Genomic DNA, 15,029 nt, shown 5'->3' with positions numbered 1-15,029 from the left:
AGCCTCTGGATTCATGGTGGAGTCATCCGATGGAGAACTTCACCTATCATTGCCAACACTAACTGAGTGTGACTTGATTCCTACCAATGTCCTTGAGAATGGACGCCCAAGCTATTTCAGGCCTTGTAAGAACAGAATCACCTTCAAAGAGAAGGTTGTTAATGAACAGGTCATGTCTTCTTCCACTCTCGCCTCTACTCAGCCACGCTTAGGTGAGATGATCTTCAGCCATTCAAAAGATGATGATAAACTAGCACCCTCCATTGAGGATGAAACCTTCCTCCAGATCAGGGGTAGACAACGTCGGTCCTCGAGAGCACCAATCCGGCAGGTTTTCCAGATTTCCGTGCTCCAACACACCTGACTTAAACTAACAAGTCATTGTGGAGATCCTTATAGGCTGTTGGATCCATTTAATTTGAGTCAGGTGTGCTGGAGCAGGGAAATCTGGAAAACCTGCCAGATTGGTGCCCTCGAGGATCGACGTTGGCTACCCCTGCTCCAGATCATGAACAAGGGGTTCAAGAAAGACGATTCCAACAGCTGGGTGGCTCCTCTCCCGTTTTGCAGTCCAAGGCCATGTTTACCAAATAATCGAAAGCAAGCCCTCAGCCCACTGATGTCACTTCGCCGTACTTTGAACAGGAAACCAGAGATGAAACGTCATTTTGTAAACTTCATGGAAGACATCTTTAGAAACGGACATGCTGAGCTAGCCTCTCCACCAGAACTTGACAAAGAGTATTGGTACTTTTATCACCCCCAGAACGGGGGAAAATAAGGATTGTTTTTGATTCAAGCACACAGTTCAAAGGCATATCATTGAATAATAGTCTCCTACCTAGTCCAGACCTCAACAACACTTTACTTGGAGTTCTCATGCGTTTCAGGACGGCTACTGTTGCTGTGATGACAGACATCCAGCAGATGTTTCACAGCTTCCTAGTGAGAGAGGATCATCGGGACTACCTCCGTTTCTTGTGGTTTCGCAACCACCAACTTGATGACGAAGTTTTAGAGTATCGCGTGAAGGTTCATGTGTTTGGTAACTGTCCCTCACCCCACGTAGCCCTTTATGGTTTGAAGAAAATGGCCATGGAGGGTGAAGAGGAGTATGGAACCGAAGTGAAGAGCTTTGTGCACCGACATTTCTACGTTGATGATGGCTTGAAATCTTTTCAGAGTGCAGAAGATGCCATCAAAGTGCTCAAAGGTGCTCAGTACATGTTGGCTCAATCCAATCTCAGACTACATAAGATCGTGTCCAACAGTGTTGAGGTTATGAGAGCTTTTCCAGCTGAAGATTTAGCTAACAACCTGCAAGACCTGGACGTGGGTCAGGACCCTCCTATGCAACGCAGCCTGGGTCTTGGTTGGGATCTTGCTTCCTGCTTTGCTGCCGTGCGGACGCTTCCTGCTCTGCTCTCCTTTCTGCTTGCATTTTTCTTCTTTTTTTCTTCTTTTTTCTTATCTTTACCGGCAAGAAATTTAGGAACAAGGACTCCTGGTCACTTATAAATCACTGGAACGAATATATTTTTTGATAAATTTAGTTGATTTCCATCGGAGAACTAGTGGAACGATGTCTCCTAACCCTGCAGTATCAGTGAGCTGCACTGAGTGTGAGCAACTTTCTTTGAGGATAACACAGCTGGAGAAGAGGATTGAAACACTGCAAGACATTCGTGTGAATGAAGAATTTATTGACTCTGTAGTAGCTTCTGTACAAGCTACTGAGTTGTCAAATGGATTGAGTCACATCTTCATACGCGAAGGCATGTCGAATGTGGAGCCTCCTGCTACAGACCTGGCTGATACACTTCCCTGGATGTGTTCAAATGACATTGGAATAGCTGAGGAAAATCCCAAACCGGACCATCAGACTGATCTCTCCTTCTGGAACACTGTTGGTGCCAGACCAAAGTCATCAACCCCGGCCAGAACCTGGTCTGATGTTGTTCGTCGCAGAGGTAAATCCAGCAGGAAATTTAAAGCTCCAGCACTCACTCCACCATCTGAAGTCTCACTGCATAATAAATATGATGTGTTGAGTCATATTAAAATGAATGATGATGAATGTAATGCAAGGATTTATCAAAATTCAAGAAATAGCCCTAAAACTCAGCCCAGGGCTAACCAGACCAGGAGGAGAGGCCAAAATCCCACAAACAGGAGGACTAGAGAAGCTATCGGCACCTCCACACAAAAACAAATAGACACAATTCTGATTGGGGACTCTATAACACAGCATGTGAGGATGGCAAAGACTGAAAATCTAACACTTTTTGATACATCAGTCAGGGAACTGACAGAGATGTTGCCGACCATTCTGTCTTCACATCCAGATGGTATGAAGATTATTGTCCACACAGGGTCTTTTGATATTCTGAGGAGGAAAATTGGCTCTGAGATCCTGAAAAAAGACTTTTCTCTGCTGTTGGAGAGACTGTGTCAGTTTGGAGCACACCATGTTTACATTTCAGGACCCATTCCTACAGCGGGTAAAGGAATTGAACTTTTCAGTAGACTTCTTGGCCTGAACACATGGTTATCAAACGCATGTATCACCCATGGGATGAAGTTCATTGATAACTTCAATATCTTTTGGAACTGTAAGGAGCGATTCAGACCTGATGGTGTGCATCCAAATCTAACTGGATGCAGATTACTTGGTGCACACTTGCGTCATGCTGTTGGGACGGCAAACCCAAACATGAGTGTACAGATAAGAGCGAAGGACACAGCAGAGAAGCGATCAACTGCCAGCTCTCCCCCCTCACCAGACCCTCTTCTCCACATCACCCAAGGTCTTAAAAGGATGTCTCTATCCAGGTCTGAACCCCAGCGACCACCATCTACCAAGAAATACAGGGCTCCCCCCCCTCCCCCTCCTCATCCTCCTATTAGATCATCTGTCCTGACCGAGCAGGGCATGGGAGGAGGTTCCCAGAGCAGCAGAATTCACAACAAAGATAACATGCCATGATGCGTTCAGGGTCCTTGCTGTAGTTTTGCTACTACTGACAGCTGTTCTGAGATCAAGCCTGGACCCAGTAGGATTCCTGTGTTAGTTAGTAAAATAAGGAATCGAACACGGTCAGCTTGTGGGGTGAATCGATCTAATCTGTTAACTGTACCTTGTATAACTCAGAAAACAACAGAGACCAGTGCAAACTTCATAAAGCTAGCTGTACTAAATGTTAGATCTCTGTCCAACAAGTCACTGTTAGTTAATGACTTCATCATTTCTCACAGTTTAGATTTTCTTTTTCTGACAGAAACATGGTTAACAGAAGACACAAGTGCTACAGTTCTTAATGAAACAGCACCCCCTCATTTTAGTTTCATGAATAAATGTCGAAACGGGAGGAAAGGGGGAGGAGAAGCTGCCTTATTTAAAGATTCATTCCAGTGTAAAGAAATGTCATTTGGTGATTTTACTTCTTTTGAATATCTTAGTTTTATTTTAAGGGGCATTCCTAAAATCCTATTTCTAATCATCTACAGACGTCCAGGACACTGTGTAAATTTTATTGATGAATTTTCTGAATTATTGTCGGTTATCTCTACTGATTTTAACCATTTCATCTTAACTGGGGATTTTAACATTCACATAGATAACATGACGGATGGTAATGTCAAGGAATTTTGTTCCATATTGGACATGTTTGGTTTATGGCAACATGTAAAAGAACCGACCCACATTCGAGGTCACATTCTGGACCTGGTTATTTCAAAGGGTGTTGATATTTCTTCTGTTGCGGTCACTGACTTGGCCTTGTCTGACCATTTTTGTATTTTGTTTGATTTACTGATCACTCAGAATGTTCAACCAACCTGCTTCTCCGTTAGGAAGAGGTACATTAATGAAAGAACAAGTGCTAAGTTTGTGGAGGCCATAGCTATGTTACCAACAACCAGTGCAGAGTCAGTTGATAGACTCCTGGATAATTTCAATCTGAAAATCTTGAATGTAATGGATGCTGTTGCACCGATAAGAATCAAGAGCAACTTGAGCAAACAGAAAACACCATGGAGAAACACCACTGTGGTTACCAGCCTAAAAAGAGAATGCAGAAAAACTGAGCAGAAATGGCGGAAAAATAAACTTCAAATTTACTATGAGCTGTACAAACAAAGCCTGCGTAACTATAACAATGAGTTGTGCAAGGCCAGAGAGCTGCATTTATCTGAAATGATTAACAGGAATGTCAACAATTCTCGCACTCTGTTTGCTATGATTGAAAAACTTACAAATCCTCCTAAACAGATAAGCCCAGAGCTCCTTTCCACTGAGAAATGCAACCAATTTGCAAACTTTTTTAGCCAAAAAATTAAAACAATTAGGCAAAATATTAATTCCACACAGTCAAACAAGAAAATTAGTCTGTGTCTAAAACCCGGAAATAATTCTGATGTCATGTCGCAATTTAAAATGGTGAATTTAAAAGTCCTACAAGAAACAGTTTGGCATTTGAAATCAACAACATGCACTCTGGACATGATACCATCCGACTTTTTAAAAACAGTTTTTACCTCAGTAGAAAGTGATCTCCTACTGATAGTTAACAGCTCGCTGGCATCAGGCATTTTTCCCAAGTCACTAAAGATAGCTGCTATTAAGCCACTCCTAAAGAAAAGGACTCTAGACGCCTCTATAATGAACAACTATAGACCTGTCTCTAACCTCTCTTTTATTTCCAAGATTATTGAAAAAGTTGTATTTCACCAGCTTCATGACTTTTTAAATGAAAGTGGAAATCTTGATAAATTTCAGTCCGGCTTCCGACCTCATCACAGCACTGAAACAGCTCTGGTCAAAGTGTTAAATGACATTAGGTTGAATACCGATTCTGGTCAAGTATCAGTCCTGGTTCTGTTGGATCTCAGTGCTGCGTTTGATACTGTAGATCACAGAATCCTGTTGCACAGGCTGGAAAACTGGGTTGGACTTTCTGGAGCGGTCCTTAACTGGTTCAGGTCCTATTTAGAAGGCCGGAGTTATTTTGTTACGATCGGCAGCTATGAATCCGAACGAGTGGCCATGACTTGTGGAGTCCCCCAGGGGTCAGTCCTTGGACCTCTTCTGTTCAACTTGTATATGCTCCCTTTGGGTAAAATATTACAAAACTATAGCATTAATTATCAAAGTTATGCAGATGATACACAACTTTATGTGTCTCTGTCACCAGATGACTGCAGTCCAATAGACTTAATGTGTCAGTGTCTGGAGCAAATAAACACCTGGATGAGGGAGAATTTCCTACAATTAAATGAAGACAAAACTGAGATTATTCTGTTTGGTAGCAAAGAGAAGAGGGTCAGCATTGGCAAACACCTGGAGACTCGGGCTCTTAAAATTACCAACCAAGTTCGTAACCTGGGAGTGTTGATAGACTCAGATCTGACTTTCAGAAGCCATATCAAAGCTGTCACTAAGACAGCTTTTTACCAGCTCAGAAACATCAACAGAATTAAAAGTTTAGTCTCCCAGAAAGACCAAGAGAAACTCATCCATGCATTCATCTCCAGTAGACTGGATTACTGTAATGGTCTTTTAACAGGACTTCCTAAAAAGAGCATTAAACATCTGCAGCTCATCCAGAACGCTGCTGCTAGAGTTTTAACCAGGACTAAGAGATCTGAACACATCACACCAGTTTTAAAATCTTTACACTGGCTTCCAGTCAGTCACAGAATAGATTTTAAAACCCTTCTGATCATTTACAAATCCCAGAATGGTTTAGGCCCAGAATACATCTGTGATATGTTCAGAGAATATAAACCTAGCAGAGCTCTTAGATCCAAAGACTCTGGTCAACTAGTCCAGGCCAGAGTCCAGACTAAACATGGAGAAGCAGCATTTAGCTGTTATGCTGCAAACAAATGGAACAAACTGCCAGTGGAGATTAAACTTTCCCCAAATGTAGACATTTTTAAATCCAGGTTAAAAACTTTTCTTTTCTCATGCGCCTATGCATGAAATCTGCACGGTAACTTTTTTTTAACTCATCTTGCTTTTAATCATTTTAATGTAATTTATTATTTTATTGTGATTATGTGTTGATTATGTGTTGATGCCTTTTACTATTCTAAATATCTGTAATGTCTTTGTTTTATGTAAAGCACTTTGAATTGTCCTGTACATGAAATGTGCTATACAAATAAACTGCCTTGCCTTGCTACAGACACCCTGACTTTCCGTGTAGCTGGTGCAGAAAAACCTTTTACACGTCAAGGTGTGTTATCTACAGTCAACAGCTTGTTTGACCCATTAGGGTTTGCTGCCCCCTTCAGTGTTCAAGGCCACCTTATCTTGAGAGAATCTTGTGATTGGGATGCCCCACTTCCCCCAGAGAAGCTTGTACAGTGGAAAAGGTGGTGCGCTTCTCTGCAAGACCTAAAAGAGTTGAAGGTTTCAAGAGTTTACACTACGATCCCACTCTCCACAGCGAAAGAAAAGAGATCTACATCTTTTGTGATGCATCAACCAAAGCCATTGCGGCAGTCGCTTACCTGAAGGTCACAGATGCTGCGGGTCACAGTGAAGTTGGATTCTTATTTGGAAAGACAGGTAGATGACCTCAAGCTCTTCTCAGACAGCAAAGTGGTGCTTGGTTATATATTTAACGACTCTAGACGGTTTTACGTCTACGTTCATAACATAGTACAGAGAATCAGACGTTCAACTGACAAAGGACAATGGAACTATGTTCCTTCTGACGTCAACCCAGCTGACCCCGCAACTAGAGCTGTTCCAGCTAACCAGCTCGAGGCTTCCTCTTGGTTGATCTGACCAGCCTTCCTCATGGACAAGCAACAGGGTCACGTAAATCGGGAAGCTTTCAACCTAGTTGATCCCGAAACAGATGTGGAACTACATCCAATTGTAGTAACGTGTGTCACAAATTTGTCTCCTCAACTGGGCAGTGAGTGCTTTGAGTGTTTTTCAAGTTGGAGATCACTCTCCAGAGCATTTGCCAGGCTCTGCCACATTGCTCACTCCTTCACCAAAGCAGCTCAAGAAGGCCCTTGTCACAGTTGGCATAACTGCAAGCTGCTCAACAATCCAAGGCAGCTTGATCATGCAAAGGTCAGAATCTTACATGCCGTCCAAAGACCAGTCTATTTGGAGGAAATTCACTGCATACAGAAGGGAGAACAGGTCCCTAAACACTCTGTGCTCAGTAAACTCTGTCCTTTCATTGATTCTGAAGGCCTTTTGCGCATTGGTGGACACCTGAAAAAGTCAGAGCTTGCCGCGGACGTCAGCCAGACAATTATCTTACCTGCCAAGCATCATGTTACCTCCTTGCTCGTCAGACACAACCACAAACTTGTCTGTCATCAAGGACGACACCTCACAGAAGGAGCTTTAAGGGGTGCCGGCTTTTGGGTTGTTGGAGGAAGACGGGCTGTCAGCAGTTTGCCGATCTTCTGGGTTAGCAGTAGGGATGCACCGATATGAAAATTTTGTTTAAAAAGGTTTAAGATTATCAAATGCTGTACAAAGTGAAAATAAGGCAAACATTAGGGTTGTTAGCTTCCCACCATTGTTTGTGAGGTTCTGGATGGCAGTTTTTCGGATGACATATAAAAATTTGTGGTGCTGAATGAGTTGACACAGAATCCTCCTCGCATTACTTTGACTTTGCAGATATTGCATACTGCTTTTCGAGTACCTTCTTTTTACACTGTGAAAAATTACCACACAGCTGAAATTGCTTCTTGCTTCAGTTACATCCCACAATGTAGTGCTGCATCAATGTCACATGTCCAAACATGGCTGCATGGCCAAACCTTCCGACACACGAACACAATCAGCAATTATATGAAAATGAATATCGGCTCTTAATATTGGCCCAGTTTTGCTTATCGGACCGATACCGATATGTTAAAAAATGACTAACATCGGCCGATACCGATACAGATATGAGGCGGCTACTGAGTCAATGGAAGTCATCAGAAGCCTCGGATACTAGGTTGGTCTCCAGATTGTTCATCCTCCTGCCTCCGTACAGCAGCTTCAGTTCCCAGGAATTCCAGGCCAGGGATCGAGGACTACCCCAACCTGGCTGTGGTCCCTCCGGTTTATCACGACCTCAGGGAGGTATTCAGCAAGCACCGTGCCTCTTCCCTTCCACCTCACCGTCCCTACGACTGTTCCATTGACCTCTTACCTGGAACGTTTCCTCCTAGAGGGTGGTTGTATTCATTATCCGGTCCAGAGAACCAGGCTATGACAACCTACATTGAGGAATCCCTCAAAGCGGGCTTATTCGTTCCAGTGGGGGCCGGGTTATTTTTCGTGGAAAAGAAAGATGGTTCCCTACGCCCCTGCATTGATTTTAGAGGACTCAATGATATAACGGTAAAAAATCGTTACCCTCTTCCTCTCATGAATACTGCTTTCAACCAGATCCGGGGGGCCACGTTTTTCCCCAAACTGGACTTAAGAAATGCTTATCACCTTGTTTGCATAAAGGAGGGGGATGAATGGAAAACTGCGTTCAATACACCCACAGATCATTACGAGTACCTAGTCATGCCGTTTGGTTTGTCCAACACCCCTACGGTCTTCCAGGCTCTTGTTAACGACGTCTTTAGGGACATGGTTGGCCGATACATCTTTACGTGAACATCCTGGAGTGGCCTAGCCAGTCTCCAGACCTCAACCCCATAGAAAATCTTTGGAGGGAATTGAAAGACCGTGTTGCCGAGTGACACCCGAAAACATCACTGCTCTAGAGGCGATCTGCATGGAGGAATGGGACAAAATACCAGCAACAGTGTGTAAAAACCTTGTGAAGACTTACAGAAAACACCTGACCTCTGTCATTGCCAACAAAGGGTATAAAATAAAGTATTGAGATGAACTTTTGTTATTGACCAAATGCTTATTTTCCACCATAATTTGCAAATAAATTCATTAAAAATCAGACAAATGTGTTTTTCTGAATTTTTGTCTCACTTTGTCTCTCATAGTTGAGGTATACCTCTGATGAAAATTACAGGCCTCTCTCATCTTTTTAAGTGGGAGAACTTGCACAATTGGTGGCTGACTAAATACTTTTTTGCCCCACTGCTTCATTGTTTATCCAGGGCCTCTGGTCAGGGAACTTCCTGACTTGTATGGTGGGCACGATGTTATCCACACAAGTGCTGATGTACCCAGTCACATAGTCAGCATAGTCCTGTACGCTGACAGAAGAGTCCTTCAAAGTGTTCTGCAGCTTTAAACACCTCCAAGTCTGTAGTAGCAAAACAGTCCTGCAGTGTGCCCTCAGTCTCAGGTGTCCAGAGCTTAACCTGTTTGGTGACTGGATTTGATTGTTTGAGTCTTTGTCTGTATGCCGGGTACAGGAACAAAGAGATGTGGTCCAAATGTCCGGAGTGGGGGCGGGGTGCAGCCCTGCATGCACCCATTATGTTGGTGTACATGTGATCCAAAGTGTTCTTATCACAGGTGGGAATGTCTACGTTTTGATGGTATTTGGGAAGTACAGTCCGTAGGTTACACTGATTAAAGTTGCCAGCAGCAATAAAAACAGTGTCAGAATGAATTGAATCAGAATTGAACGGTGGAATCTGGGATGTTTTCTGAGAGCCTGTTTGTACCGCCAGGTGTATCAGCCTTGGGTGAGGTGGATCTTACAGCCCACCAAATTGTGTTTTAGAGTTGCTGGCATCAAGCAGAGTGAGCATGTGTCATCTTCTCCATATCACTGACTGAGATTTTTGGTAGATGGTAGGACATACTGTAAATGCAGCATGCTTTAAAGGTACAGCATGTAAAAATTACTGCCATCTAGTGGTGAAGATAGGGATAGAAATTACTTCAGCTCTGGATGAATGGTGGCACTCAGTGCCCAAAATCTTTGCAGACATAAACATGTTTTCATTTGCAAGTGGATCCAACAGCTGCAGGTGCAGTGGTGACTGAACAAAAAGTGACTGCTTCAAAATGGTGAATGGTCTTCTTCTCTGTGCCATTTAAGGCATTACTCATCCTAAACTGTACCTATCAAAAAAAGCTTCAGAAGGGTTGTTTATTATACCGTATCAACTTCATTTTTAAAGCACTTTCATACAGTAACATCTGAAACAAAGAACTTTACATCAACAATAAATAAAGCATAACATAACACGTAAAAAAATACAACTAAAAAACAGAAGTTACATTTTTCTTGACCTGCTGGTACCTATCAGCATCCTCTGGAGTCCCACAGAACAAAAAGGCTCCATAGGACTTTTTTCAACTTCACAGCAACCTCATCGTCAGTGTCCACAAATAAGTTCAGGGGTTACCACCTCGACAGGCACCAGCCACCTTAAGATCACAGCTCCCATCAGCTGCCTCAACAATGGATGTATAAATCATGTTTCGTTTGACTCAGTGTTCCCTGCTTCCCTCAGGAGTCTCTGTTACAGTCCGTTGCTGCTCTTAGCAGAGTTGTTGAAATAAGGGAAAACTTCTGTCCAGAATCTGGAAATGTTGAACACTATTGGTGAAAAGTAGACTGGTCAGTCCACCATTTTTGAAGTTAGCTTCTATAGTTTAATGTGTTTACAAGTGACACATCTACATGTGTTTACTATAAGCAGATGGATTAATTAAGTCCACAGAGAATGAAGTAGTTTTATTTATAAATTGAACTATTCCTTCTGAACCGAAGACATGAACACTTGTTATGCACAGAGCTGGGTTAGATTAATATGAACAATTACTCTAAAAGAATCACATTCAGCATCTACACTGTTCAAAGGTAATATTTTTATGTTTTCCTGCTCTGTTACATGTTGGATTTATTCATTAATATTCCTGTGTGATCATCTTGATGGATGTCAATCTGAATGAAACAAATATCATTCTTGATGGCTTTGTTGAAGTGCATCGGTACAGATATCTTTATTTTGTGATCATGTTTACAGTTTATATCCAAATACTCTGCTTTAATTCCACTATTGTATTACTCATTGTGTTCCAGAGAAGCCTCCATGAGCCTATGTATATTTTTATTGCAGCTTTTTTGCTGAACAACATAATGTTCAGTGCTGTTGTCTACCCAAAGCTTTTGATTGACATTTTATCTGAGAGGCAGATCATCTCTTCTTCAGCTTGTTTTTTCCAAAATGTCATTGTTTATTCTTTGGCTGTTTCAGAATTCTTACTTTTAACAGCCATGTCCTATGACAGGTATGTGTCCATATGTAAACCTCTGCATTATGCAACCATCATGAGAAAAAGGACTGTCATCATTCTCTTGGTTTTAACTTGGATTTTACCTGCTTTTTACCTCAGTGTGTTTACATTTTTTATCATTTACTTTAATTCAGAAATGTGTAACTTCATTCTGAGGGCGATCTTTTGTAAAAGTGCACTTAATGATCTTCTTTGTTTTCACTCACCAGTCTTAGTTATAGTGACTTTATTATCAATAATCATTGTTGTAATTTTCCTTGTGTTTTTAATATTATTTTCATATATCAGGATTATTATGATAGCATATAGAAGTAGTAAAGAATTCAAGAGAAAAGCTGCACAGACCTGCTTACCTCACTTGTTAGTTTTAATCTGTTTTAAATGTTTGATTTCTTTTGAACTCATTACAGTTTTACTGGAGTCTAAAGTTTCAAAGACTGTTAATTTGATAATGACTTTACAAACAATCATATATCAGCCACTATTTAATCCAATTATATATGGTCTTAAAATGAAGGAAATTTATAAACACCTCACAAGGCTGTTGTGCAGAACAAAAAGCAAATAAAAGGTTCTTCTAACCATATCTGTGGTTTGATCCGATTTAAATAAAACAATTTTTCAGTGAAAGTTTGTTCATATGTGTTTCTGGCCACATTTAAATGTGTGCTCAGAGAGTGAAGTGAGAAAGGAGTGAAGATAAAGGGACATCATGTATATTAGCTAAGCACAGCTGCATGTTTTAAATAGATAATTTCGCTGTTACAAATCTCTCTTCTGGATTTGTAGTTATGCTCATTTCTGTGAATTTCATTTTCTGCTAATAAAAATGGTTTGCCTTTGTCTGGACTTATAATAGGCTGAACAAACTTGAGTAAACTCTGCTGCTGAAAGGACATCCACTGTAAAAGGAGTCAGGATTACGGGTCGTCATGTATATCAGCAAAGCACAGCTGCATGTTTAAATTGATAATTTAACTATTATGGATTAATAATTCTAATAGTTACGTTTTCCAAATTAACTACAAAACTCCCTTCTGTATCTGTAGTTATGTTGATTTTTATGAATTTCATTTTTCTGCTAATAAAAATGGCTTGCCTCTGTCTGGACTTATAACAGGCTGAATAAACTTGAGTAAACTCTGCTGCTGAAAGGACATCCACTGTTGTTTTTGTCATATAAATCTTGTATAAAAACGTAATGTCTGTCTGTAGATTATTTAACCTAATAGAGATTTGTAGCCTCTTCTCTCTGGTCCTAGCTCTGTGCACATTCAACATGATAAATATAAGTGTGGCCATGCTTGTAGTAACAGGGTGAGTGTTGGATGCATTTTACTGATGTGTATACATGTGTGTGAGAGTGTGTGTATATATTTGTTTTCCTAATGCAAGCGGTGTGCCTGTGTATTGCATGTTTCTATTGTGCGTGAATTTATTTAAAGAATGAAAGTGTTGGGTATGTATGTATACATTAATAAATATGCTCTGCAGATTAGCATTAATGTTGTGTGATTCATTAAGGTGGCAGCTAGGATAAAGAAAAAGAGAAGAAGTGTGTGTGGTGCTGGTGGGCGAGGCCCCGGCTCGGCTGTGGGAAGGAGGGTGAGACAGTGGTTCAGGGAGCAGCAGGTAATGCAGATTGGCTCAGCTGTAACACATATCTAATCCCGAACCCTTTATCTGCAGTAGTGTGCTGAGGCCTCAGATTCAAGATTCAAGATTCAAAGTGTTTATTGTCATTTGCCCAGAAAGGAAAACAAGTTTCCCTGAACAATGAAATTCTTACTTTGCTGTCCGCACTGAATGCCATAATGGAATATAAATAAAAAACAAACAACTTTTAAAAAGACTAGATAGTGAAGTGTCTTATTCACAGCATTTCATAATCAGAAATAATTAAAATTACATAGATTAGGATTATACTGGTTTGCAGCTTAAGCAGACTGCAATATGCTAAGAATAGAGAATTTTAGAATTCATGTATATTTTATTTATTGGCTTTTTTAATAGGGACAAGTGTATACAATAAACACACCAAAACATTTATAGCCAAGGCTAATTTCCAATGCCCATCCCTAGATGGGCTTTTTACTGTACAAAAACATTACATTTACAATACACAAAAACAATACTTTCAGTCTAAAAACGCATACAAACTCTATCCGTCTTTAAAACCCTCTTTAGTTCGTTCTTAAAAGCCTCGAAATCTGGGTCCTGTTTCAGTTTAGGTGACAAAGAGGTCCACACTTCAGAAACCTTAACAAATCAAAATGACCTTCTAATGGCTGTTTTTCTCTAAGGCTCCTTCACATTCCCATTGGAAGCACCTCGCGTGATTGACCCCACTGCTCTTAGTGGGACTATAAGCTACCCAAGGACCTCCATGGCTTGATTATGCAAACATTTATACATTAATTTTAAATTACAAAACTTTATAAAGTTTTCAAAGTTAAGAAAATCTAACAATACCTCACAATGGTGAGTTCTAATAGGTTTTCTAGCCAATATTTTCAAAGCTCTATTGTTACTCATGACAAGGAGGTTATACAATAACTGAGATGGGAGAAAACCATCGCATGCATGAATACATTTGCCACCTAGAATGATAAACAGTCCCTTATAAGTCGAAAGGTGTACAAATTTGCCTTTGCTGTTCTTATGATCTTTTTATTATGACTTTCAAATGATAAATGAAAGTCTAAATCAAGCCCAAATATTCTACTTCCTTGTTCAATATCTTGATCACTAATTGTCAGATGCAGTTTTCCATAAGAACGACATCTAGAAGAGAAACAAACCATGACTGTTTTATTAACATTTAGAGTAAGCCCTGAATTTTGAAACCACCCTGACACAGCATCTAAATGGTGGTGTAGCTGAGCAGTAATGGCTTCAATATTTTCGCCGCTCACGTAAACAACTACATCATCTGCAAACATTTGTAAACCAGCATCAGGACAGATATTTGGCAAATTGAAAGGCTGATGAAAGCCCACACAGTTTTTAATCATATAAGGCTCTTAGTATCTTAGAGGCCTTACAGAATGAACTCACACACAAACATAACATATGTAAACATATGTGTCTCCACAGGATTGGCTTATTCAGGACTAAGGAATGTCTTAGTTTGAAAGATATATAAGGATGCCTCACACTTGTGCTTTTGGGATTCTCAAAATTGGCCTTAGACCTCACAGATATTTCTGCAGAGATCTGTTTAAGATGTCACTTTTTGTAATAAAACCATAATTTTTATTATACATCACACTGATGTCCGGAGCTCTTCTTTTACCTGAAAGTATTTTGCCACACCACTAGCTTAAAGTTATTTACTACCAAATAGCATGATCCAGAGGAGAAGATCTTCATATGATGAAGTCATCATATCACAGAAACGACTATGAAGACACCAAGGACACCAAAAGAAGAAACGACTGTACGGCACCGAGAAGAGAGGAAAAGCTGTCAACCATCTGATGGCTTCGCAAAACTACAGAGGACAATAAACAGCAAAATGCCATCACAAACTGTTTTTTCACATCACCTGCTTCCACAAAATGAATAATAATAGAAATTAAAGATAGGCTAAAAAGAAAAAAGAAAGAAAAACTCTGAGTAAATAATCTATGTACATAAATGTGAAGTGTGCTACATAAACTGTTGTGCCACATTCAGCAATGAATGATTAGCAGTGCAAAAGAAAACTGCAGTGAGGTAAATGGTAAGACGCATGTGCAATTTCTATTATATGTAATAAGACTCAAAAGACAGTAAACAATATTGCAGGTACTGTGGTTTAAAATATAAAGTCAGTGTGCAGGGT

General features: G+C 40.5%; 1 protein-coding gene across 1 annotated transcript; it reads left to right on the top strand.

The window, feature by feature from the left end:
• The first annotated feature begins 10,838 nt into the window (after positions 1-10,838).
• LOC121650568 (olfactory receptor 11A1-like) lies at positions 10,839-11,771 on the top strand. The gene has a single exon (XM_042002135.1). The coding sequence runs from the start codon at positions 10,839-10,841 to the stop codon at positions 11,769-11,771; it is 933 nt and encodes a 310-aa protein (XP_041858069.1).
• Positions 11,772-15,029: the final 3,258 nt, after the last annotated feature.

The sequence above is a fragment of the Melanotaenia boesemani genome, chromosome 12 (assembly GCF_017639745.1).
Source record: "Melanotaenia boesemani isolate fMelBoe1 chromosome 12, fMelBoe1.pri, whole genome shotgun sequence".
NCBI lineage: Eukaryota > Metazoa > Chordata > Actinopteri > Atheriniformes > Melanotaeniidae > Melanotaenia > Melanotaenia boesemani.
Note: the sequence above shows the minus strand (reverse complement) of the source record. Positions and strands in the feature narration are given on the sequence as shown.